The following is a 21,814-nucleotide window of genomic DNA, read 5'->3' on the forward strand; positions in this document are numbered from 1 at the left end:
CAAACAGAGGAGCTCACTGTACTTAAATAAAAACTGCAATAATTAATGTTTGCCCCTCGTGCTTCGTGTTGATTTTGTATTCCAGATTAGCAATTTATTCCCATATGGTCGGCGCGCTCAAGGCGTGTAATCCTATTTAGGTTCGGATTATAATTAAGAGTTGGCAATGAGATACTTGTTGTTAGGTATTTCAGCAGATAGTGGGATATTTGATTAATAATCTGAGCCTCTTAAGTGCTATATTCCTTTTAGTTTACTCAAAATAGCAAATCCCTTTACTGCTCCATCAATTTAGGGCTATGAAGGAGAGTTGCTATCCTTAGAAAAAGGACTTCCCTGCGGAGTACCTGCTCCACTATCGCTGCATATCGCATTGCCAGTTAATTTGATTGACATTTATCCGTTTTACTCTGAGAGTATGTTTTTTCCAGGAGCCATGGCCATATCGATGGCGTGTGTCCTTAGACGCTTTTTTTTCGCTTGGTCTACACTTGACACAGTGTTTGCACTTTGCGCTGATTTAATCTCTCGCCTGCCTTTGGCTGTGGACTTGAGAATGGGCGGGACTTGAACTGGGAATGGGAATGGGACTGGGACTTGGTAAAGGAATGGCACTGGGAATGGGACTGTCTGGGCCGCGATTGTGGGATCTGGATAGCGATAGCTAGGGCGGATTGACCGCCCTTTCGTCCCTCCGGCGCTAAATTGGGCGCGTGATAAAGAGCAGGAAAAGATGGAGCACAGTCTGGAAAAAAAGGGGAGAAATAGAATTGGAGAATAGGAGAAAGAAATCCGGCTGTTTGCCTTTGGTCTCTAGGTGTCTGCATGGCAGTGAGGGAAAATTATTGAACATCTGATGCAGTTATGATAATGTCAAAGCATTTCCACTCAAGTGACAGTTTGGCTACATTTCGATTATGACAGCCAAATGGAAGAGTTATTGCAAATTAATTCCAGCCCATCTAGTGGGCGGACATTGTGATTTGGGCCAGTCATTGTTGAACGTAGAGAGCCAGCTCTCGTCTTTAATGGTCTAACTTTAAAGGGCTGATGAATAATAGAATATCAAATGACTTTCTGGGGTGCACTGCAAAAAGAATAGCTTCGGGTACACTTCCTTTCTATACTATTAATGTTCAATACTTGCGAGTAAATCATAAAAATACAATGCAATTGTTTAGGTAATTCCCCTTTATTGTAACTGGCCCATAATTCGTAAGTTATATGCACACTAGAATGGTAACAATGTATTTTCTATATTGTTTACAAATCTGTGCATTTTATTTTCGAGCTGCGTGGCCCAAACAATGTTTATAATAATTTACACAATTTATGTAGAAACTTTTTTATGTGTTTGCGCCACAGTCGCAGTTAATTTGGCAAAGTTTTGCGGCTTGTTCGGCGGTCAATTGTGTAATTTGTGTACAATTTATGTCCTCGAGCTTAGGGGTGGCTACTTTCTTCAATCAGACTATGTAATTTGCATATTCCACCACCTGAACACTTTATCATTAATAGCTGAAGATAAAAGTCCTATTTAGCATGAGTGAAGCACAAAAATACATTAATTAATTCGGAATACAGTATTTCGGCCTTTTAGGAAATCATTGTAAATTTAGATATTGTATGTAACATCCATATCGGACATCTTCATCTGACACTTACATGCCTAAATAATTATTAATACTCCAAAATCATGGCATATGGAAATTTAATAAGGCGTAAGCCATCCTCTCCTTTTGTACCTTTGCCTCAAAGGGGCTTTCAATCACAGTGATACCTGGTGTTATGCGCCCTATTAAATTCAGCAGTAGCCGCAAATTGAGCTTACACTAGCTATTTTGGGCGGCAGGTCTAAGGGGCGTGGCGGTGGTTTTACAGGGAATGGACTATAATTTAAGCAGGCAACGTGTTATCAGACTTAATATGTAATACATTCTAGTGGCTAGTTGGTCAGTTGGTGAGGGCATGGGTGTTGGGTGATAGGTACTGGGTGCTGGGCAGCGTCGAGTGCTGCACAAAGTTGGCCAAAACAATGGAGCCCTCGCCCTATTGTTTTGGATTTGACCCAACGCTGGAGTGTTTGTATGCACGGCCGATTTGGCCCTTTTGTTTTGGCTTATTGTTTTTGAAATGCACATAGAATGCGTTTGTCTTTGTCCTCTCGGTTCCAATGCAAGCGTTTTAGAATCATATTTTATTGATAGACGGCAGCGTGGATAATACCAGTGACACCGATTTTGTGGGCTTAGTCAGGGAAACACCATTAGGGCACTCGTAGGTTATCAATAAAACCACTAGAGAAATATACTCGTATTGTATTCAGGCAAAAGTCTATTTTCGATTATCTCACTGAACAGAATTTCAAGTGGCAGATACTTATATACATAGATGCAATATGTTTATAAAACGTATTAAGCATGCGAAAGCCAATTTTTAACCACTGTATGTGAAATACATGGTTTATTTTTATAACAAATATAAACTCGTTTTGATGATACATCTTATCTGCCTTGCATTCAAACATTTTTGTTTATAAACATATGTATATACACTCAGTAACCTTAAGAAAAAAGCTCTCTGAAAAAGCACAATGATAATGGAAACCGCTCTCCGCTGTTGCCGATATTTGTGTAATTAACTAAAAGCTATATACATATATAGTGAGTCTTGGTGTTCGGTTGTTTACCATTGATAAGTCATTCCGCCGAGAGATCTTGACCATGTTGCGTCTCACAGTAAAGCACGGCTTGAGGGCCAGTTCCCAGCTGGCTGCCACCAAAAACCCAGATGCATCATCCTACGTTCAGCAACTGGAATCTGAATGGGAGAGCGCAAAACCCTTTACGGAAATTCCCGGGCCAACACGCTGGCAATTATTCCGCGGCTTTCAAAAAGGCGGTCAGTACCACCAACTGGGAATGGATGATGTGATGCGAATGTACAAAAAGCAGTTCGGCGACATATGCCTGATACCCGGATTATTCGGCATGCCCACCACTGTGTTCTCGTTCAATGAGAAAACCTTTGAGAGGGTCTATCGCACCGAAGGTCAGTGGCCAGTCAGAGGTGGCGCCGAACCCGTCCTCCACTACCGCAGTAAACGAAAGGATGAGTTTTTCAAGGACTGCGTGGGATTGTTCACCAAGTGAGTTCAAATATATGGTAAACTTCCTAAAACTACTAAATAATAGACTCGGCATATTAAACTAGAGCTTTTTCCATTTTCTGATCTAATGCTAATTTTTGGTTAAAACAAATCACATACGTAGCTCACACCAACTAATTTGTTTCATTTCATTTCAGTGGCCCGGAGTGGGGAAGGGTTAGGAGTGCCGTGAATCCCGTCCTGATGCAGCACCGGAATGTGGCTATATATCTGAAACCGATGCAGCGGGTCAATCGGCAGTTTGTGAATCGCATCCGCGAGATGCGGGACACGGAATCCCAAGAAGTGCCAGGCGACTTCCTAAATACCATCAATCATTTGACCTTTGAGTCAGTGGCGACAGTGGCCCTTGACAAAGAACTGGGACTGCTCCAGCGGGCCAAACCGCCGCCGGAGGCCAGTAAACTGTTCCAGAACATTGAAGTTCTCATGAATTCCTTCTTCGAGCTGGGCGTAAAACCATCGTTATACAAGTACATCTCCACACCCACCTACAAGAAGTTCAGTCAGGCCATGGATGAAATCTTCGACACCTGTTCGATGTACGTAAATCAGGCGATAGAAAGGATAGATCGTAAGTTGTTAGAAGGTGATTCAAGCGATCATAAGAGTGTTCTGGAGCAGTTGCTGCAAATCGATAGGAAACTAGCCACCGTTTTGGCCATGGACATGCTAATGGGCGGAGTTGATACCACCAGTACGGCCATCTCTGGTATATTGCTGAACCTGGCTAAAAATCCGGACAAGCAGCAAAGGCTCAGGGAGGAAGTTCAAAGCAAACTGACTACACTAGATCGAGAATTTTCCTTGGAGGATATGAAATCCCTTCCGTATCTGAGGGCAGTCATCAAGGAATCGCTTCGACTGTATCCAGTCACCTTTGGTAATGCCCGATCCGCCGGAGCTGATGTTGTTCTCGATGGCTATCGAATCCCCAAGGGCACCAATCTTCTGATGACCAACAGCTTTCTGCTCAAGGACGACGGATTATATCCCCGGGCAAAGGAGTTCATCCCGGAACGCTGGTTGCGCCAAAAGGGCGAAGACAGCTCGGATGTCCTGGTGAACCCTAACTTAAGTGCCTTCATCTACTTGCCATTCGGATTCGGACCACGCATGTGCGTGGGCAAACGGATTGTGGATCTTGAAATGGAACTCACAGTGGCCAACTTGGTGCGAAATTTCCACATTGAATATAATCACCCCACTGAAAATGCCTTTAAGTGCACATTCTTGTACAAGCCCAATATTCCTCTAAAATTCAAGTTTACCGATGTGAAATATTGAAAAGTGATAAAGCAAATACCTATATTCTTAATATTTCCATCGCGATGGAGCTTTTGTATAAGCACGTTAGATTTTAAAGCATTTAATACAAAAATATACGTACTGCAAAAAATACTTTTTTCTTTTTAAGATAATGTAAGTAAAAACATTCATTGGACTTAAAATAACCGCATTTTTTGTATTAACAATACATATTTTCTGCAATACTTAAAAAACAGATTCCCTAAGCAATTGTAAAAGTTGAACTTTCAGTTAATGTAAGATGTAAATGTAATGTAAAAAATGTTATTCTCCGTTAGCAGTTGACTTAAAAGTAGCAGTCCATTTAAATTTCTACAGCAGGCAATAAGGGCAACAGCTGTTGCTGGGAAATACCCCACGTCTGGTCACACCAATCCTGACAAACAGAAGTGATTCATACAAATCCTCCTCCAATAAAAACAACGTAAATTGATCAAATTCGTCCGTTGAAGTTGCAAACCAACACCTAATCTTTTTTCCACATTCGTCATTGTAAATTCATCAAGCTGGGTAACGACATGTCTACGAGTTCCATGGAAAGTAAGTGTAGCACAGCAATGACGCCAGACAAAGATTCCAATTGACCCACACCTCTTTTTCTCGCCCCCAGAGCACCTTTTCAATCTAAAATTTGCCGTAAAGGAGTTGGAACGAAACTCCAAGAAATGTGAGAAAGAGGAGAAGCTCGAGAAGGCCAAGGCCAAGAAGGCGATCCAAAAGGGCAACATGGATGTGGCCCGCATCCACGCAGAGAATGCGATCCGCCAGAAGAACCAGGCGGTTAACTACCTCAGAATGAGTGCCCGAGTGGATGCAGTGGCCAGCCGGGTGCAGTCCGCCCTCACCACCCGCAAGGTCACCGGCTCCATGGCCGGTGTGGTCAAGGCCATGGATGCAGCGATGAAGGGCATGAACCTGGAGAAGATTTCCTCCCTGATGGAGAAGTTTGAATCGCAGTTCGAGGACCTGGACGTGCAGAGCTCGGTGATGGAGGGCACCATGTCCGACACGGTAACTACCTCGGTGCCCCAGGGCGATGTTGACAATCTGCTCCAGCAAGTGGCTGACGAGGCTGGCCTCGAACTTAACATGGACCTGCCCAGTGGAGTCCAGAGCCAATCCGTTGGAGCCTCAACAGCCGTGTCCCAGGAGCAAGACGAGCTCACCCAGCGACTGGCACGTCTCCGCCAGGCCGAATAAAAACGGCGAAGCCCTGCCCGTTGAATTTCTGTTTTAGCAATTAAGTACATTCAAAATATAAATAAGTATAAATTCAGTGAATGAAAGTCTATTGATGCTGATATGTCTACCATAACAAGGTGATAAGAAATCCAAAAGATTTTAAAAAATGTTCATGAATCTTCAAATGCAAATGTGCTGTTCGCGATGGCTTCAAACGGATTTTTATTTTAATGCTTTCCTAATGCAATATACTCTAATCATGTTTTAAAGGCTTTGTTATTACAGTTGTTGGAATAATTGCATAATTCGTTTGTGAATTTGGATTTTATTTGTCTTAATATTACAGTGAAATGTATAAAAGCCTTTATCTTAAAAATAGAATACATAGAATCTCTTAGGTTCAGGTTAACAATTGAGGTTGTGGATGTAGATGCGGAGGTGCGATGGCTGGATTGAGATTGATGGGTGGCTGTTTGGCCTTTTGCTTTCGGGGTTTCCGTGCTGCTGGAGTACTGGATCCAGGCTCAGACCCGGGTGCTCCTGTTTCATCCGCCGCCTGCTTGTTCTTGGGCTTCGGTCCACGGCGCTTCTGCTCGGTTTTACCTTTGGGATGTGGAGCAACCATGGGAACTGATCGCCAGTTGTCTCCGTGCTTATCTAGTCGTCTTTTCAGAAGCTCCACATCATGATTGCGCTTTCTCACAATCTTTTTGATTCCATTTACTCTGAAAAATGAGCATTGCACATGTTTGTTTACGTTTCGTGGAGCACAAAAGTGACGGTTACCTCATCACACATCGCTCATTTTCCGCCTGAATCCTCTGGCACCTGTCATACAGCTTTTCCACCAGCTGTTTGTACATGAGTTCCTTCTTATTTAGCAACATTTTATACAGACATTGGTTAAAGTTATTTATTTAGAAATGCATTTATTTACGCCATGGCGCAGTGTGACCAGATGGGCGAAAAGGTGCTGCCACTTAATATTTATTTTAAAAAGAACTAGCTCTTTTTTTGAACTAAATTTACTAACAGTTCATTAAAAACTGGATGACAAAATATAGATATTTTATTCTATTATATTTTAATATTTACGCTTATTTGCAAATGCAAAACAATTAAATGGACATTATGCACTTCCATAAAACTATACCCCATATGTTATACCGCACCAGCCTGGCAACCCTCTCATTTTGCAATCAGCCGTGTTAAACAAACCGACAATTAGTAACTAAGTTCCACAACAACAACCGGCATGCCAAACAAATCTTCCAGAGCAGACAGGAAGACACCCAGAAGCAAATAGATATAGTATTTGCACCAACTAGTATGTCTGCAGCCAACATGCCGACGACGACAGGAGCTCAGGGATCGGGAAACCAAGTTCCCACAACCAGCACTACGATTGTAAACCACTTCCGGGAGTTGATCAAGGACCCGAAGAATCTCGACGAGGCGTCCAAATATCTGTTCCAGACACTGCTCGATGACGCCGTAGTCGGAATCTTCAACGAGACACATCACCTGCGAAAGTCCGGGAACCTAGCCGCCCTGGACGGAGTGCCGGAGGACTCGACCTATCGGATGTGCGAGATGCCCAACCTGGACATCTTTGGCATCTCAACGGCCAAGAAGCCAATGGACTGCACCTGCCCCAACTGTGATCGCCTGGTGGCCGCCGCCCGCTTCGCCCCGCACCTGGAAAAGTGCATGGGCATGGGCCGTATTTCGTCGCGAATCGCCTCTCGCCGCCTGGCCACCAAAGAGGGTGCCTCATCCGCCCACCTGCACTCCGCAGGAAATGCCGGAGGCACTGATGATGAGGACGACGTGGACTGGTCGTCCGATAAGCGGCGAAAGAAATCCAACCAGAACTCAAGGAACAACGGCTCCAAGAAGAACAATGGCAAAACCTTTTAGTCACTGCTAACAATCATTTTCGTAGTTTATTCTGCCATAAAAGTACACTCTTAAATCAGTCACCAATGTTTTCTAAACAAATGGCACTTTGGTGATTAACCGCTGGTCTTATTTCGGATAAAAATTACTAGTAACCTTTCGTATAAGATAAAAGCAGTTAATGGGAATCTTAAATCAATTAATATCAAAAAAACTAGAAAGTGGTTTCATAGGACAATTTAAATAGGACTTTAAGATAGAATTGCTTAATGCAATATCAAATGCCCTTATGTCATATTTCACAACTTTAAAGAAAATATGTTTTTGTTAATTTCCCTCCTTGTCAATGGCGTACACCCGGATATGGTCGACCACCAGTGGTGTCCAGTTCCAGTTTCTAGCCAGTTCCTCGAATTGTTTGTCCGCTTTGGGATGGGTGTTTGAAAAGGGCTTGTGTTGCATATCCAGAATATCGTCATTGAAATTTACATTTCCGCCAGCGGTGAGGCCCAGGACTAGATGGCACTGAAATCGAAAGATGACAGAGATCTTAAAACATTAAAAAACTTTTAAAGATAGAGGTATTACCTCATGTTTTTGGAATGGTTCCAGAAGTGTCGCATTGTGTACTGCGCCAAAGAACTCGCCATTAAACTTGAAGATAATTTTATCAGCCTGCCAGATAATAGTGTAGTCGTGAAATCCGTCCCCATAATAATACTCTTCGTTCCTGATGACGAAATGCTCACTTGGATTCGGTTCGGATCCTGTTTTGTTCCACACCACAATCCCTCCAAACAGAGAAGTTCCGGCTAGGGAGGATTGGTGTTTGTCCTGCAGAACTGAATTGCCTCTGACGTACAAGCGAATATGATCCACAAAATCATCGTCAGACTTTTCAATATTCGGCACCAGAAGAATGTCTAAGGTATCAAAAAGCAGTCATCATGTAGGGATTTCTAACTATCAAAACATAAACTCATTTACTTACTGGGGAATAACCAATCACCCGTAGGCATTTTAGCTCTGATCTCAACTCGTCCGTATTTGAAGGTAAAGTTTGTGTGCATATTGGCGGATCTGAAGGTCTTGGAGACCCAAGGCTCCCGTTTCGATCTTCCCGAGCTCCGTCCACACTCCTTTCTCTTAGCTAGACCCTCCTTTTTGCTGGTGCAGCCCAGAAGAATCTTATCTCTCTCATCTTTGGTAATTGATATGTGCAATTTGTTGTTCGTTACATTCGAATTGTTAGGATCGTCCACGAAGGCAACGAACTCCTGGTTCTTCCCGCCGGTATTACGATACCTTACCTCGTGTTTCCAGTTATCCGTGAGCTTCTGATCGTTGTTGAAGTTGTCTTCGAAGAGTAGGTCACCGCCGGAGAAGCCGCTCCTATGGGAACACTCTGATAACGTTTCTGCAGGACTCTTCTTAACAGGCTTGCATTTTGCAATCATATCACTCAGATCAGTACTCGAGCTTAAACTAGGTCCATCAAGTAACTCGCCAATTCCCTTATCGTTGATGTTGTACACCGAAAACTGACTTGCAATCTTATTTTTCGTCTCCACCACAGTTTGAATTCTTAGTTTGGCATTGGGTTCGATGGAATTTCGCATCTCAATCTTCACACTCCATGGGCTTTTGTTTGCGAACGAGTATGCATTGTTATCGCACTCTCCGTCAACCAACTCGGCTTGAAAGAACAGTGACTCGATCCCTTCCAGCTCCCCGGGTAGAATTATGGATACCTCCCTTCCCCTGACATTTACCACTGGATGCGGTACCTTCAGCGCAATCAAAAAGGAAACAAGACTACTTAGCCAAATTAGAAGAACACAGCCTTTACGCATGGCGGCTAAATGAGACTGCCGTTTTATATAGATTCTTGAAAGCTACTAGAGAATGCAGTCCTGCAGTCAGTATGATAACCTGTGGGTTACTCCACTCCCTGGTGTATAGCATATACGCTTTTAATCTTTCTTCTCATGTAAAAATGAGATTGAACATTGTCACATTGGTTTGGGAGCTTATAGTTATTTGGTCCAGTTACAGTTTTTTTATTCAACGAAATAAGAAGTGCAGCACTTTTAAAAGATCATAGTTTTTCAGATATTAGGTAGACTAATAAATCACAGCTATATTCATTCTTCGTACTCATCGGTAGAATAAACATTTATCTTCTTTATGACCATCACAGTTTGGTCCCAAGGGGGTGAATTGGCTATGGCCTTCTTTATTTTCGATGATAGACCCGTCTCGAAATTGCGATAGCTCTTTTGCTCCGGTGGAACGCGGTTATCCGGAAAATTGTACTCTCCGCCGACGGTGAGGTACAACTCAATATGGCGCTGAGTTGGGATATTAATTGGTTTATTATTAAGTAAGTTTTTCGATGAAACCTACCTCTGTACGACTGAGTTCTTGGACGACAGTTGAGTTGGATATCTGGGCAAAGGTGCGACCATCTATCTTAAAGGTGATGCTCTTCTCCTTCCAAATGGCCGTGTAAGTGTGAAAGTCATTCCCAAAGTGATCCTCCCTGCTGGCGAAGTCTTTCAATTCGTAGGTGCGTCCTCCATTATCGTTGAGGATTGCCCCGGCATAAAGGGTTGTGCCACCGATCTCGTTGCTGGCGAAATCGGTTAGCTTCTTATTTCCACGGACAATGGCGATTCTAATGGCGTCGTGATGAGCTGAAGTCAGCGTGAGTCCTAGATAAGGATTATTCTTGATATCAAAGAATTTTTTACGTAACCCGTTACTCGTAGAGTAAAAGGGTATACTAGATTCGTTGAAAAGTATGTAACAGGCAGAAGGAAGCGTTTCCGACCATATAAAGTATATATATTCTTGATCAGGATCAATAGCCAAGTCGATCTGGCCATGTCCGTCTGTCCGTCCGTCTGTCTGTCCGTATGAACGTCGAGATCTCAGGAACTACAAAAGCTAGAAAGTTGAGATTAAGCATACAGACTCCAGAGACATAGAAGCAGCGCAAGTTTGTCAATTCATGTTGCCCACTCTAACGCCCACAAACCGCCCAAAACTGCCACGCCCACACTTTTGAAAAATGTTTCGGTATTTTTTCATTTTTGTATTGGTCTTGTAAATTTCTAAATTTTGGTGCGGTAGCAGCCCGCTGAGTAACGGGTATCAGATAGTCGAGAAACTCGACTACAGCGTTCTCTCTTGTTTTAAATGTATGGCAATCTGAAAGTTGCAAATTACCTGGGAATAGAAAGTCTCCGATGGGCATCTTGGCTTCGATGTCTATGCGGCAGTACTTGAATGTCTCATTGGAAATCAGTTTCGCCGAATCAAAGGGAGGCATAAATTTTCTAAACGGCAATCTGTACTTCTTTTCGCCACATCTTTGATTGGAATCGCTTTTCGTATAGGTGCAGTTCTCCAGATAGAAGGGGTTTTTGGACCCGTAGTTTGACTTAGTTACCTTTAGGTGAAGCATGTTGTTTTCCACATACGAGTTGGCTTTTCGATTCACAAAGGCCACTCCCTCATAGTGGGGTTCCAGGAGCTGTGATTGCACCACGTGCTTCCAATTGTGCAAAGGATTCTCACCATCTTCAAAGGACTCGGAGAACAATAACCTACCACTGCAGTTGATGGCTTGCCCTCCGTGGTGGGAAATCGAGGGCAGGCAGTATTTCGTGGAGCTACGTAGATTCTCGCAATCTAAACTTTCCCCGGATGAAGGGAGGAAATTATGTAGATGCTTTATGAAAACCTTGTTTTCTTCGAAGAAACTCATCCTCAAGCTCTCGATCATAGTTTCGTTTTGATTTGTCTCTATGACGGCTGTGATTTTAAGGATACGGGTATCATTGGTTATGTATTCCCCAATGGCCCACGGATCTGCGATGCTCGGGTCTAGCATATAGTCATAGATGGGACATCTGTCCCCTCCGTACTCAGTGTAAAAGAGCACCGACCTAATTCGATCATCCTCTACGTATTTTATTCATTAATAGGCCTTAGGCTGCAAAATGTATGGCCATCTTACCTGGCAGATATGTCGAAATCCAGGGTTCGTCGTCGGAGATATTCACAAATAGATTAGGAAACTCAGAGGAACCAAAGTCGATCAACTGACTTAGTATTAATGCCAACCATAGACTCATCTTCATCCTTTCAGATAAGCAACCATACTGAAGCACTCGAGCTTACTGAGTTTCTCTCGGAGCTTTATTCGCGATAAGATTCTGACCGGCACGTATGTAATTACATAAACATCTACATATATTATGCATTTAAGCTATCAGTTGGCGAAGACTCGAACGTAATCGATCTTCAGGGCGGGCTGCTTCCATGTGGGTAGCCACTGGTCCTGGGCCTGGTGGAACTGCAGCTTCGCCTGGGGATGGTAGTTGGCCCAAGGCTTCTCATAAGTGGCGGTGCGAAGATGGTCCACAAAGTCACCAAATCCGCCCACAGAGATGCCCAACGAAATGTAAAACTGTAGTGGGCAATATAATTGAATTAAATGATTTATTGAATTTTAATGATTTGCTTACCATTCTATCGAACGGGGCCATGGGACCACCCTGCTTCCACCTGGGATTCTCGTCCAGCTCAGTGAAACCATTAAGCATCTCTCCATAGACCTGTCCATCCACGGAGAACAGCAGCCGATTGCTGCTCCAGTCCAAGCTGTAGGTGTGAAAGTCATCGCCGAAGTGGGATATCTTTCGCTTGCTCAGCCACAAGTCCTCCCTTTGGTGGGCATCCGTGGAGAGAACGGGTCCTCCGTACAGAGATCTACCATCTACGAGCTTTCCGCGCGGCATCCTCAGGATGGAGTTACCCCTGGCCAGGGCCACTCGCAGCTGTCCGGATTCGTAGCCCGATTGTCCGTACCACTCGGTAAGGGGTTCCAGTAGTAGAAGGGGTACCTTATGAAGATTAAAGGAGTAAAGAGTATGAAGGTTTTAACTAACAAGGTGTAGTATCATCTCACTTACTATCCAATCCCCCTTCGGTAGCTTAGCCCGGATCTCAATGCGTCCGTATTGAAAGGCAAAGGTGTCCTTGGTGCTGACTCGAGGTGTCACAATCGGGGGCATTATTCCACTGGGTCCACTGCCGGTGGAATGCAGGATGCATTCCTTGATTCGGTTGTGGGTTCCGGTACAACGCTCCGAGAGATCGAGTCTGGAATTGGCTATGGACAGATCCGGGCGATAGCTGGACCAAAGAAGCGGCTCAATAACCAGGTTGCCATCCTGAACTTTGGCCTTCCCGTCGTACAGGACGAACTCTGCATCCTTGGAGTCCAGGGGCACGCGAACATCATGGATCCACAGGGATTCATTCAGCTGGTCAAAGGTCTCCTCAAACAGAAGTTGTCCCTTACACAAGGAAACGCCAATTTGCGGCGAAACCTGGGTTTCAGAAGGTTCACAGACGGCGGGAGCGGTGGGTTCCAAGACACTGCCTTCAGTACTTAGCTGGTTGTCATCCGAGAAGTCATCCTCACCGGACGAACATCCCTTGGGTCGATAGTCTCCGCCAAGATTGCACACTGGCAAGGGCTGCGCCAGATCCTGGTACACGGCCCTCTGGTGCTGCACACTTGTCCAGAGGTATAGAATATCCTGGGCTCTCAGGGGAACTGAGCTAAAGTCGCTCGTCCACCTGCCATTCTGGGGCTCAGTCAACCGCACGTTGAACTGTCCCTCGTTGATGAAGGATGTGAAATTCCGATTGCGATTCGCATTAAAAGCCACCACTTTCACGCCTTCTTCATCTATAAACAAAATCAAGTGGAAGAAATTAGCCAGCCTACTCGCAATGAAAATAAATCACCTTCTCACTTATTCGGAATTCTGTTTATAAACAATGTTTATTGTTTGATTTTTAATTGCATTCCAGAGATCGTAAGGTGAAGAAAGGCATTAAGAAACTAGAATGTGGCTCATCCCTGACTTACCCGGAATAGAAACGCGAAATCCATTCTCCAGGAGCTCCACAGTCGGTGTGGGTATTTTGTAGCTAGTGGTGCATCCAAAACCAATGAACAGAAGTATTCCAATGCACAGTCCTGACATTTTTAATCCTCGATCTCAGCACTTTTGCCCAAAGAATCCGAAGCCTCTGACTCAATCTGTGTGTCTGTGTCTACCTCACTGGCAGACCGGTTTGTGTCGCTGGTGAGGAGCGATTATTACTATTTGTTTACTTTAAGTTGGTCCGGACAATCGCGATTCGGCGTATGCGAGTCCACATTGATATCAGCTCCGGCTGCGATCTGGCTGCTCTGGGACTTGGGCATTTTTTAAACATCCCGCAGACCCCGAAAAATAGGTTCTAACGTAGCCCCTTAGTGATCCACGTTCGGATGAGAGCTTAAACAGCTGATGAGATAACAAAAGCTCGTTTTACACGATTAAAAATAATGTTGACAATTTAAGACATTTCGAAATATTATTTCTTAAAGAATTGGGTATTTGCTTTAACAACTAATTTTTTGGCTTTTGTTCCCTATAATCTGGTTGCTGTTCAAACAATAGGTCTACTATACCTACAATTTTGTAATAAAATCAATAATAAAGTATAATTTGGAATATTCTGATTCGAGTGCAGCTATATTCAAGGGGAGCTTGAACCGGGCCAAGCTTTTGAGCTCGGAATTTTCAATCTGATGCAGCAGTCCCAACGCTCAGCTTCTCATATTAATACGTTAATCGGATTCTAGTTAGTACACATATTAAGAGCAATTAAAACTGCGTCATGAGGTGGGCAACTCTGCCTTGTTTATTATTGCTGATTTCGAGCACCGAAATCTTTAGTTTTAAGATCCCCAGTATTGAATTTGAAATGCTGAGAGATGAAGGATTCGAGGTGTCCATACCAGGTGACTTTTACATGGTCAAATTAAGCACATCATAAATGACAATCACTGCTTTAATTTATTCATAATGCAAAAGCTTTAGAAACCCCACTAAGGTTTCTTAGTTAAAGATACACGGATGAATAAATCCAGTCTAAACTCTTAGTGGCACTTCTTTAAATAATTCCTTTTAGTAATCGTAATATGTGGCTTTTTTCATACCGCTTAAGACGAACCTGGCATACAGCGGGTCTTCTACATGTTCCAAATAGACGACACTTGTCCAGCTCTAATGGACTACATCACGGAGGCAGTGAACGGAAGTTGGGTGTCCAAGCAAAAGATGAGTCTGCAGAACAACGACAAGCTCCAGATATCCATGCTGGTGCAGTTCAACGAGGAGATCTTCGAAAAGAGTGAAACCAGGGTGATTCTAAACACCCGGCTGCTGACCACCAAGGACTCCAGCTCGCGAGTCATAACATTCCTTTCAGGCGAGGGTGAGTGCCAGGCATACCTAGCTCCTGCACAGCAGGTGAAGCGCTGCAAGCCTGCCCAAACGATAGTGAGCAGTGGACGCCACACCTGCCAGGGTGAACTCATCTTCGAGGACAACTTCTCGGAGGCGCAGCTGAACAAGACCACCTGGAAACATGACATCCGGTTCGAGAAATCAGTGTACTCATTGGCTTTGTCTAAGATATGTTATACCACTTTTTAGACAGCGCATGTACCACGTGGAGGAGGAGCTGGTAGCCTTTGACGATGCTGCACGGAACTCGTTCGTAAAGGAAGGCGAGCTCCACATCGTGCCCACCATTGCCACCGAGGTTAGCGATGGCAGCTTCAACCTGGGAGATCGCTGTACGGCCGTCGAAAGTCCGGATCAGGAGTGCAAAATTGCGCACGGCATCTTCTACAGCATCAAGCCGCCAGTTTTCTCCGCTCAAATTCACACCAGGAACTCCTTCAGTTTCAAATTTGGCAAAATCGTCGTGCGCGCCAAGTTGCCTAAGGGGGATTGGCTTTTTCCATGTGCGTAACTCCTAACTTTCCTGTTAGAAAAATTGTTTCATATTTATGTAATTTATTTCAGATCTGATGCTCCAACCGGTTTCTACTTACGCGGAGACCCACTATGCCAAACAACTAAGTAAGTTCCAAAACTATCATAAGCTCTTAGCATTTTCTTTTTTCTTTCCTAACTTTATAACTACTTTCAGGAATCGCATATGCCCGAGGTAATGCTAATTTGAGAACCAAACAAGGAGACGACATTTCTGGCAACCATTTGTATGGCGGTGGTGTAGTTTGGCACCACGGCAATGCGGTCCAGTTCATCAAGGACAAAATAAGCAACAACCACTACGGAGACGATTTTCACAACTATACAATGATCTGGCAGAGGGACAAGATAACGCTGATGGTGGACGAGGAGGTTTATGGGGAGCTGTACGACGGACTGTCATTCTTCAACGAGAAGTGCTTTATTATTTTTGGCGTTACGGTGGGAGGCTTCCTCAACTTCGACGATGGTGTATTGGCCAAGGATGTGAAGCCCTATAAGAACAGGGAACCGCGGGCGGCACTCTCATTTTGGCAGCACCGCGATTCTTGGGCGCCCACTTGGGGCAGGCAGAGTGCGATGAGAATAGATTATGTTAGGGTTTATGCGGAATAGGGTAGCAATAGTCACAAAAATATTAATTAGAGTTCTTTATTATTATTTTGTTGAATATTAATTACGAGTTGTTTAATAAACACATTGTTGTCGAACAACTAGAACAAAAACTAATACGTACTCCGAATATCCAAATATTTCGAAACAGTCATCGTTTCATTTTCAAAAATGTTCCAGTAATCGAAAGACGCATATCGATAACTGGAAATGTTTCTTCCGCCTAAAAAATGATTAAGAAGCAATTTTCAAGGGGGACTGAGCTTTTTTCAAAGTTTACATATTTTCTTCGCTAAACTAAGATAAAGAAAAGAATCACCAAAAACATTTGCATTTCTTTCGCACATTTTCCCAATTGCCCACTGCAATCGATTGTTGCCGGCACACAGCTTGACGTTGATGCTGCGTTATCGAACTGCTAAAACTGGCAGCATCGATACTATCGACCGCACATCGGCCCGTCGGCCAGCTCTAGTTTTTTTTCCCCGAAAGGAACAGACAAGCGAACTGGACTGGGAAACAGCAGCAGCAGCAGCAGCCGTTTGAATTGAATATCATTCCCCATTTCGAGCTAAAACGTCGTTGAGAGCCAACCAGGAAGAATCCAACGGCGCACCATGCCTTCGGCTGCAAATACCGCTACTGTTACCGCTGCAACTGCCACCACCGTCGCCGCCACTGCCAGCAACAACAACAACAGCACCAACGCCAGCAAGGAGAAGCGCTCCTCCATCACTTCGCTGGGTGGATCGGTAATCTCAGGAGCAGGAGCTGGAGCCGGAGTCGCGACCACCAATGGCCAGAGCAACAACAGCGCGGCAGCGACGGCGGATGGCAGTCAAACGGATTTGGCGAGCAGCAACAACAATGGAAACGCTGCCAAATCGAAGGCGAATGCTGTGTCCGCTGCCGCCGTTCCAGAGCCGTACAATCCGCTCAAGCAGCTGCTGGTGACCATCGAGCACAAGATCCGGAACCTGGAGAAGCGCAAGGTCAGTGTGAAGGGGCCGGCAAATTGCCGCAAAGGAAACTCTTTTCGGCAGCATGGCCCACCATTTTTATTTTCAGTCCTCCGTGTTGCTTTGTTTCGTTTTGCGCGCACCCCTTGCCCCCTCCCTCCCCGCGCGACCTAAGTTCTCGGGGCTGGCAGATTTTTCGCGACGCCATGTTTTCTAGAGCACAGCGTTGCCGGATCGTGCACAGCGGCCGGCATGTCAATTAGAACCAGTCAAAAAATTACACGCTTCAATTTGCCGAGTGTTTTAAGCTGCCTTCGTGCACAGCACAAAAAGTGATTACATTTAATGTTTATAGCACATCGATTCCAGAAAGTTCTTACATTGAAAAGCACGCACTGCCGACAGCTGTGTGGCCGGGCGGGTCTGGCAACGTCATTTGCCGGCTCTTTCTGGTTTTGTTTATAGATTTGCAGAATTAATATAGGGCAATTAACAAAAATACATTTGATACCAAGCAACTAATAGGAAAAACGTTTATCATTTATGTATTATCCTTACATAATAGAGTTTAAATTTTATTTATTCTTGCATTATATTTTTGTACATAAATCGACTTCTTGTTAATACTTTGCTTCTTAATTACAAATACTTATTCTTTTAATTACTTCCATTTATCTCTAAAATTTAGTTACGTTAAATTCAATTTTATATATGAAGACTGTATAAAGTTTATAAATTCCTTTGGAATTTTTTCTTAGGAACATTGATGTCACAGTTTAAATATCGACCAAGTAAACTTCTACCACGCCGAATTAGTACATTTACTTAAAGATATATAAAATAGCAGTGGTTGAAGCCAAAAATCGTAAGAAGAGGACATTGTAGTTACAAGAAACTATCGGGGCTCCACCAAATTGAATTTTCAACGAAAACCACTTAAAACTTATCTTTGAAAAGCGATAATGGGTGTTTTTCTAATTATCAATTTGATAAGTTTGTAAAGTTAATTGCCTTCTACTTAAAAAAAAGAGTATAGCTGCTGGTACTTCCTACTATTTTGCTGATGTATAGTTTCATATGGAATTTCTGTTTATATAGGTCAAATTATTAACGCTGTTCTTAAGCAAATGTGACTAACACTGACTCATCATCTCTTATCTAGACCAAACTGGAGTCCTATCGCGCTATACAGAGCGGCGGAAAGGAACTGAGCGGCGACCAGGCTTCGGCAGTAGCCAAATACGATGCGGTCCTGGCCAATCTGGAGTTTGCACGCGAGCTGGCCAAGCATATTCAGCAGCAGTCCAAGGAGGCCGAAAAGGAGCAGAAGAAGCAGGCGCGAAAGGTAAGCTCGTTAGATCGCTATTTCCCGCTGATGTTAATTTTGTGTTCTACCAAAGGACAACCTGGCGAAGACAATTGCTGAGACGGCCAAGATTCGGGAGGTTCTGATCATTCAGAACGTGCTCAACTGCTTCAACGACGAACAAGTGCGCAATGATTTTCTGGTTGGCGAAAATGGAGCGAAAAAGTTGGAAAACACCGAACTGGAAGTGCTGGAGAAGTTGTAAGCAATACCACACATATTTTACACGATTTTGTATTATTAAATGCTTTATAGTAAAGCTTCCCTTTGGTAAATATTAATTCACAAATTCTTTCTTTTTCCAGTTTTATTGAGACGCAAACTCGCCGCCCGGAAACTTCTGAAGATGTAAGCTTCATTGCCACTGCCCAGAAGTCTGCCGAACTGTTTTACTCGACCATAAATGCGCGTCCAAAGTCTTTCGGCGAAGTGACCTTCGAGAAGTTGCGATCTCTCTTCCAGCAGATCCAGGATAGTGGGTACCTGGACAAGTACTACCTTGTTCCACTGGCCGAAAACGCGGTAGCCAACAGCACGGATAGTGGAACTGGAAGCGGCGATGGAGAAAGCGGCGACTTGTTGAACGATGGCTCTGGCGAACTGGATACGGAACTGCCATCGGAGCCATCGGCTCGAAACTCGTTGGAGGAGGGACTGGACAAGTTGCATTTGGGCGTGCAGACAGAATTGGAGCAGCATCCAACGCACCAGCAACAGCAGGAGCGTCCGGGTCATCATTTGGAGCAGCAGCAGCATCAGAGAGCTCCTTCCTTGGAACATCTGCAGAACTTGGTGGTGCAGCAACAACAACAGCAGCAGCCGACGCAGGTCTACCAAGCAGCTCCTCAGGCCGGAGGAACCACCACGCCAGTGCATGTTCTGTACGCCCCAGCGCCACCTGCCCAGCAGCAGCCCCAGCAGCCACCGCCGCACCCTCACCAGCTGTTGAGCAGCCCCGTGAATCTCCAGGCCTTGCAAACTGGAGCAGCTGCTCCACCAGCACAGCAGCAGCAGCCACATCCAACCCACTTTGCTCCCAATGTGAGGGCCGTGGAGCAAAACTACTACAAGCAGCCACCGCAACACCCTCAAGGTCCTGCACTGCAGGGACCACCAACGCCCCAGCAACAGCAGTTTATGCAGCAGTTGCGCCCCTTGGCGGAGGTCTTGGGCACAGGAAGCTTCCATTTTCTGCAGGACAGTGAACTGGACAATCCTGAGGCTTTAGCCCCGCCGCCTCCGACCAATCAGGGATTGGTATTTGAGCAGCAACCGCAGCAGCCCAACCATGTCGAAGAACCACCGCAGGCCATACAAACGCTGACCTTCACCAACCAGTCGTTCCCGTCGCAGCAGCCCAAGCTCCAGCAGCCGGGACCGCAGCAGCAGCAGCTTTTCTCCCCGGTTCTGATCCACGAGCAGCGTCAACAGCAGCCACAGCAGCAGCCGCAACCAATGTTGATCATGCCGCGTCTGCCAACCCAACAGCCTCAGCAGCCTGCGCCTCAGGGAATTGGCATGCAGCCGGGCGATGTGACCTCAGTGTTTCCATACGAAAGTGCTGTGGTTACCTATGAACAGCAAATCCAGCAGCAACTGAAACAGCAACAACAGCAGCAGCAACAACAACAGCAGCAACAACATGTACAGCAGCTGGATGAGCCCTCATCTGTGAACAGTGTTTCGAGTGTCGGTGCTGGTGGAGATGTGGAGAACAATGAATGGCATGCCCGTAACAACAATACGAATGCTGCCGCCACAGCTGCGCTCACGAATGTGCTCAAAGGCGAGGCCACGCCACCGGCACCGCCCACCAAGTGGAGTTCGGAGATGAATGCGATGAGTAGCGCAGCCTCGAATGGCAGCAGCAACACCAGCCACAAGCAGGAGTGGGCCACGCCCAGGGACCACAGCGCTGGCGGTGGCAATGGCGCTTATGCTGATAACGAGGGTAACAGCCATTGGAACAACTCGCAAGGAGAGGGACGTCGCAACTCTGGCAACTATCAGCGTCGTGGCGGAGACAGGGATAACCGGGATCGCGATCAGGGTGGGCGAGGCGATGAGCGGCGCAATGGCGGCGACAGGGGCAACTACCGGTCGCGTCAATACGGCAACTCATCCAACACGAACGGACGCAATTCGGGCAACAGCAGTGTGTACTTCCGGAACAATGAGTCGGGCAATGGTGGAGGCAACAGCTACTACCAGAACGGAGGAGGTGGCGGTGGCACCTACAACAAGGAGTCGCGCTACGAGTCTTCCGGCGGCGGCGGAGGAAGCTACCGGGGCCAGCGCGGTGGCAACCAGCAGAGGAATGTGAATGGTTCGTATGGCGGAGGCAGGCCCATGGGCGATCGTGGTCGCGGCGGAGCGGGCAACCAGGGAGGTGGTGGTGGTGGCTATATAAACCGTCAGAACCAGTCGCAACGCATGCCTCTTGGACTGGAGAATAAAAACTGAGCAAACAATACGTATTAACCGCAAACAAAACACATACAATTCATGCAAACCATAAACACAAAATCCATACAGAAAACAAGGAAACCAATCATCAACATGCAAGTAATGGCCACGTAGACGTACAATTATTGTTACGCAAAACACTCTCAACCATAAGAAATGGAAATCTATCAAAAAGAATCCTTTATAACGCAACTAGGGAATCGAAAATGAAGCAGACACAAATCAATTCGTGCGCATTTTTCAATACGATTTATAATTACTTCCCCTGATTTTGGTTTATTCGATAATGTATTAATAATAAAACAAAATAGTGGTTAGAAACAAGAAAGAATTACAACTATATACAGGAAAGTAAGCGCTCCAAGGGTTTCTAAAACTCCCAGACAGGACAGGACAGGACTTCGTCGAAGGAAAACAATCGAAAGATGGGCATAACACACAATTGTATGTGCATGTAACTTGGATCTGCCATTTCTTGCTTGATTTTACTACATTTTACTGTCTGTTTGGCTGCGTTGAAGCTGATGATAACACAGATGTCGAGAGAAAGAATATAAAAAGTATTTATACGTCTTAGCAATTAAATAACGATTCTGAAATATACAAATTAATTACTATTACCTATATATATAAACGAAGGATAAATATATTTATAGTTTGTGCTCTTACTGTCCTGCTCTATCCAATTTCAACACCTTTTTTTTGTTTGTTCTGCCAAACTTTTACACACAAATGATGAAAACAAAAATACAAAGCCACGTAAAAAATAATAGTTGTAATTAATACTGCGCGAATGGAGAAGCGTGCACACTAACAGTGCATTATAAATGAAATGAAAACTATGTATTTGCAAAATAGTACATACATTAAACAAAAGTATATAAGCCATTCGTTTTCTTCAAGTACTTGGGCCCAAGATTTTTAAATTTCTTTGGAA

The 21,814-nt window shown here is 44.8% G+C and overlaps 9 protein-coding genes across 11 annotated transcripts; 5 read left to right on the forward strand and 4 right to left on the reverse strand.

Annotated features, from left to right (window-relative positions):
• The first annotated feature begins 2,685 nt into the window (after positions 1-2,685).
• Positions 2,686-4,472, forward strand: LOC6534194 (probable cytochrome P450 12c1, mitochondrial). The gene is made up of 2 exons (XM_002094841.3): positions 2,686-3,148; positions 3,307-4,472. The coding sequence occupies exons 1-2, from the start codon at positions 2,724-2,726 to the stop codon at positions 4,454-4,456; spliced, it is 1,575 nt and encodes a 524-aa protein (XP_002094877.1). The 5' UTR covers positions 2,686-2,723; the 3' UTR covers positions 4,457-4,472.
• Positions 4,473-4,851: 379 nt separating this feature from the next.
• On the forward strand, positions 4,852-5,758 carry LOC6534195 (charged multivesicular body protein 1b). Its single transcript, XM_002094842.4, has 2 exons — positions 4,852-5,017; positions 5,088-5,758. Exons 1-2 carry the CDS (start codon positions 4,996-4,998, stop codon positions 5,675-5,677), a joined length of 612 nt encoding a protein of 203 aa, XP_002094878.1. The 5' UTR covers positions 4,852-4,995; the 3' UTR covers positions 5,678-5,758.
• Positions 5,759-5,968: 210 nt separating this feature from the next.
• LOC6534196 (TCF3 fusion partner homolog) lies at positions 5,969-6,619 on the reverse strand. Its single transcript, XM_002094843.3, has 2 exons — positions 6,446-6,619; positions 5,969-6,384 (listed from the first exon to the last, which is right to left on the reverse strand). The coding sequence occupies exons 1-2, from the start codon at positions 6,544-6,546 to the stop codon at positions 6,060-6,062; spliced, it is 426 nt and encodes a 141-aa protein (XP_002094879.1). The 5' UTR covers positions 6,547-6,619; the 3' UTR covers positions 5,969-6,059.
• Positions 6,620-6,839: 220 nt separating this feature from the next.
• LOC6534197 (SAGA-associated factor 11 homolog) lies at positions 6,840-7,637 on the forward strand. Its single transcript, XM_002094844.4, has one exon. It carries the CDS (start codon positions 6,989-6,991, stop codon positions 7,577-7,579), a length of 591 nt encoding a protein of 196 aa, XP_002094880.2. The 5' UTR covers positions 6,840-6,988; the 3' UTR covers positions 7,580-7,637.
• LOC6534198 (gram-negative bacteria-binding protein 2) lies at positions 7,574-9,516 on the reverse strand. The gene is made up of 3 exons (XM_015195015.3): positions 8,550-9,516; positions 8,147-8,481; positions 7,574-8,083 (listed from the first exon to the last, which is right to left on the reverse strand). The coding sequence occupies exons 1-3, from the start codon at positions 9,409-9,411 to the stop codon at positions 7,886-7,888; spliced, it is 1,395 nt and encodes a 464-aa protein (XP_015050501.2). The 5' UTR covers positions 9,412-9,516; the 3' UTR covers positions 7,574-7,885.
• Positions 9,517-9,594: 78 nt separating this feature from the next.
• Positions 9,595-11,712, reverse strand: LOC6534199 (gram-negative bacteria-binding protein 2). Of its 2 annotated transcripts, XM_002094846.4 has the most exons (4): positions 11,583-11,712; positions 10,790-11,527; positions 9,965-10,272; positions 9,595-9,909 (listed from the first exon to the last, which is right to left on the reverse strand). In XM_002094846.4, the coding sequence occupies exons 1-4, from the start codon at positions 11,704-11,706 to the stop codon at positions 9,703-9,705; spliced, it is 1,377 nt and encodes a 458-aa protein (XP_002094882.1). In that variant the 5' UTR covers positions 11,707-11,712; the 3' UTR covers positions 9,595-9,702. The 2 variants fall into 2 exon arrangements, with proteins under 2 accessions (XP_002094882.1, XP_015050503.1); XM_015195017.3 differs by lacking the exon at positions 10,790-11,527.
• A 34-nt stretch (positions 11,713-11,746) lies between these two features.
• LOC6534200 (gram-negative bacteria-binding protein 1) lies at positions 11,747-13,913 on the reverse strand. Its single transcript, XM_002094847.3, has 4 exons — positions 13,509-13,913; positions 12,541-13,325; positions 12,094-12,471; positions 11,747-12,035 (listed from the first exon to the last, which is right to left on the reverse strand). The coding sequence occupies exons 1-4, from the start codon at positions 13,624-13,626 to the stop codon at positions 11,838-11,840; spliced, it is 1,479 nt and encodes a 492-aa protein (XP_002094883.1). The 5' UTR covers positions 13,627-13,913; the 3' UTR covers positions 11,747-11,837.
• Positions 13,914-14,221: 308 nt separating this feature from the next.
• On the forward strand, positions 14,222-16,203 carry LOC6534201 (gram-negative bacteria-binding protein 2). 2 transcript variants are annotated; one of them, XM_002094848.4, is made up of 5 exons: positions 14,222-14,432; positions 14,639-15,071; positions 15,130-15,443; positions 15,505-15,561; positions 15,632-16,203. In XM_002094848.4, exons 1-5 carry the CDS (start codon positions 14,309-14,311, stop codon positions 16,087-16,089), a joined length of 1,386 nt encoding a protein of 461 aa, XP_002094884.2. In that variant the 5' UTR covers positions 14,222-14,308; the 3' UTR covers positions 16,090-16,203. The 2 variants fall into 2 exon arrangements, with proteins under 2 accessions (XP_002094884.2, XP_015050504.1); XM_015195018.3 differs by having other exon boundaries at positions 14,222-14,313.
• A 354-nt stretch (positions 16,204-16,557) lies between these two features.
• On the forward strand, positions 16,558-21,765 carry LOC6534202 (caprin homolog). Its single transcript, XM_002094849.4, has 4 exons — positions 16,558-17,078; positions 18,208-18,390; positions 18,446-18,612; positions 18,717-21,765. The coding sequence occupies exons 1-4, from the start codon at positions 16,704-16,706 to the stop codon at positions 20,872-20,874; spliced, it is 2,883 nt and encodes a 960-aa protein (XP_002094885.3). The 5' UTR covers positions 16,558-16,703; the 3' UTR covers positions 20,875-21,765.
• The last annotated feature ends 49 nt before the right edge of the window (positions 21,766-21,814 follow it).

Source organism: Drosophila yakuba, chromosome 3L (genome assembly GCF_016746365.2).
Source record: "Drosophila yakuba strain Tai18E2 chromosome 3L, Prin_Dyak_Tai18E2_2.1, whole genome shotgun sequence".
Classification (NCBI taxonomy): Eukaryota; Metazoa; Arthropoda; class Insecta; order Diptera; family Drosophilidae; genus Drosophila; species Drosophila yakuba.

Excerpts from the sequence above, each read along its gene's own strand:
- LOC6534194 (XM_002094841.3), top strand. The coding sequence starts at position 2,724 with ATGTTGCGTCTCACAGTAAAGCACGGCTTGAGGGCCAGTTCCCAGCTG. Across the intron at positions 3,149-3,306 it reads TGCGTGGGATTGTTCACCAA|TGGCCCGGAGTGGGGAAGGG; the intron begins GTGAGTTCAAAT and ends ATTTCATTTCAG.
- LOC6534195 (XM_002094842.4), top strand. The coding sequence starts at position 4,996 with ATGTCTACGAGTTCCATGGAAA. Across the intron at positions 5,018-5,087 it reads GTCTACGAGTTCCATGGAAA|AGCACCTTTTCAATCTAAAA; the intron begins GTAAGTGTAGCA and ends TCTCGCCCCCAG.
- LOC6534196 (XM_002094843.3), bottom strand. The coding sequence starts at position 6,546 with ATGTTGCTAAATAAGAAGGAACTCATGTACAAACAGCTGGTGGAAAAG. Across the intron at positions 6,385-6,445 it reads AATGAGCGATGTGTGATGAG|AGTAAATGGAATCAAAAAGA; the intron begins GTAACCGTCACT and ends CTCATTTTTCAG.
- LOC6534197 (XM_002094844.4), top strand. The coding sequence starts at position 6,989 with ATGTCTGCAGCCAACATGCCGACGACGACAGGAGCTCAGGGATCGGGA.
- LOC6534198 (XM_015195015.3), bottom strand. The coding sequence starts at position 9,411 with ATGCGTAAAGGCTGTGTTCTTCTAATTTGGCTAAGTAGTCTTGTTTCC. Across the intron at positions 8,482-8,549 it reads GGGTGATTGGTTATTCCCCA|ACATTCTTCTGGTGCCGAAT; the intron begins GTAAGTAAATGA and ends TTGATACCTTAG. Across the intron at positions 8,084-8,146 it reads AACCATTCCAAAAACATGAG|TGCCATCTAGTCCTGGGCCT; the intron begins GTAATACCTCTA and ends TTTCGATTTCAG.
- LOC6534199 (XM_002094846.4), bottom strand. The coding sequence starts at position 11,706 with ATGAAGATGAGTCTATGGTTGGCATTAATACTAAGTCAGTTGATCGAC. Across the intron at positions 11,528-11,582 it reads GATTTCGACATATCTGCCAG|AGGATGATCGAATTAGGTCG; the intron begins GTAAGATGGCCA and ends TAAAATACGTAG. Across the intron at positions 9,910-9,964 it reads AAGAACTCAGTCGTACAGAG|CGCCATATTGAGTTGTACCT; the intron begins GTAGGTTTCATC and ends ATCCCAACTCAG.
- LOC6534200 (XM_002094847.3), bottom strand. The coding sequence starts at position 13,626 with ATGTCAGGACTGTGCATTGGAATACTTCTGTTCATTGGTTTTGGATGC. Across the intron at positions 13,326-13,508 it reads ATTTCGCGTTTCTATTCCGG|ATGAAGAAGGCGTGAAAGTG; the intron begins GTAAGTCAGGGA and ends TTTTGTTTATAG. Across the intron at positions 12,472-12,540 it reads TACCGAAGGGGGATTGGATA|GTACCCCTTCTACTACTGGA; the intron begins GTAAGTGAGATG and ends AATCTTCATAAG.
- LOC6534201 (XM_002094848.4), top strand. The coding sequence starts at position 14,309 with ATGAGGTGGGCAACTCTGCCTTGTTTATTATTGCTGATTTCGAGCACC. Across the intron at positions 15,444-15,504 it reads GGGGGATTGGCTTTTTCCAT|ATCTGATGCTCCAACCGGTT; the intron begins GTGCGTAACTCC and ends AATTTATTTCAG. Across the intron at positions 15,562-15,631 it reads CCACTATGCCAAACAACTAA|GAATCGCATATGCCCGAGGT; the intron begins GTAAGTTCCAAA and ends AACTACTTTCAG.
- LOC6534202 (XM_002094849.4), top strand. The coding sequence starts at position 16,704 with ATGCCTTCGGCTGCAAATACCGCTACTGTTACCGCTGCAACTGCCACC. Across the intron at positions 17,079-18,207 it reads GGAACCTGGAGAAGCGCAAG|ACCAAACTGGAGTCCTATCG; the intron begins GTCAGTGTGAAG and ends TCTCTTATCTAG. Across the intron at positions 18,613-18,716 it reads CTGGAAGTGCTGGAGAAGTT|TTTTATTGAGACGCAAACTC; the intron begins GTAAGCAATACC and ends TTCTTTTTCCAG.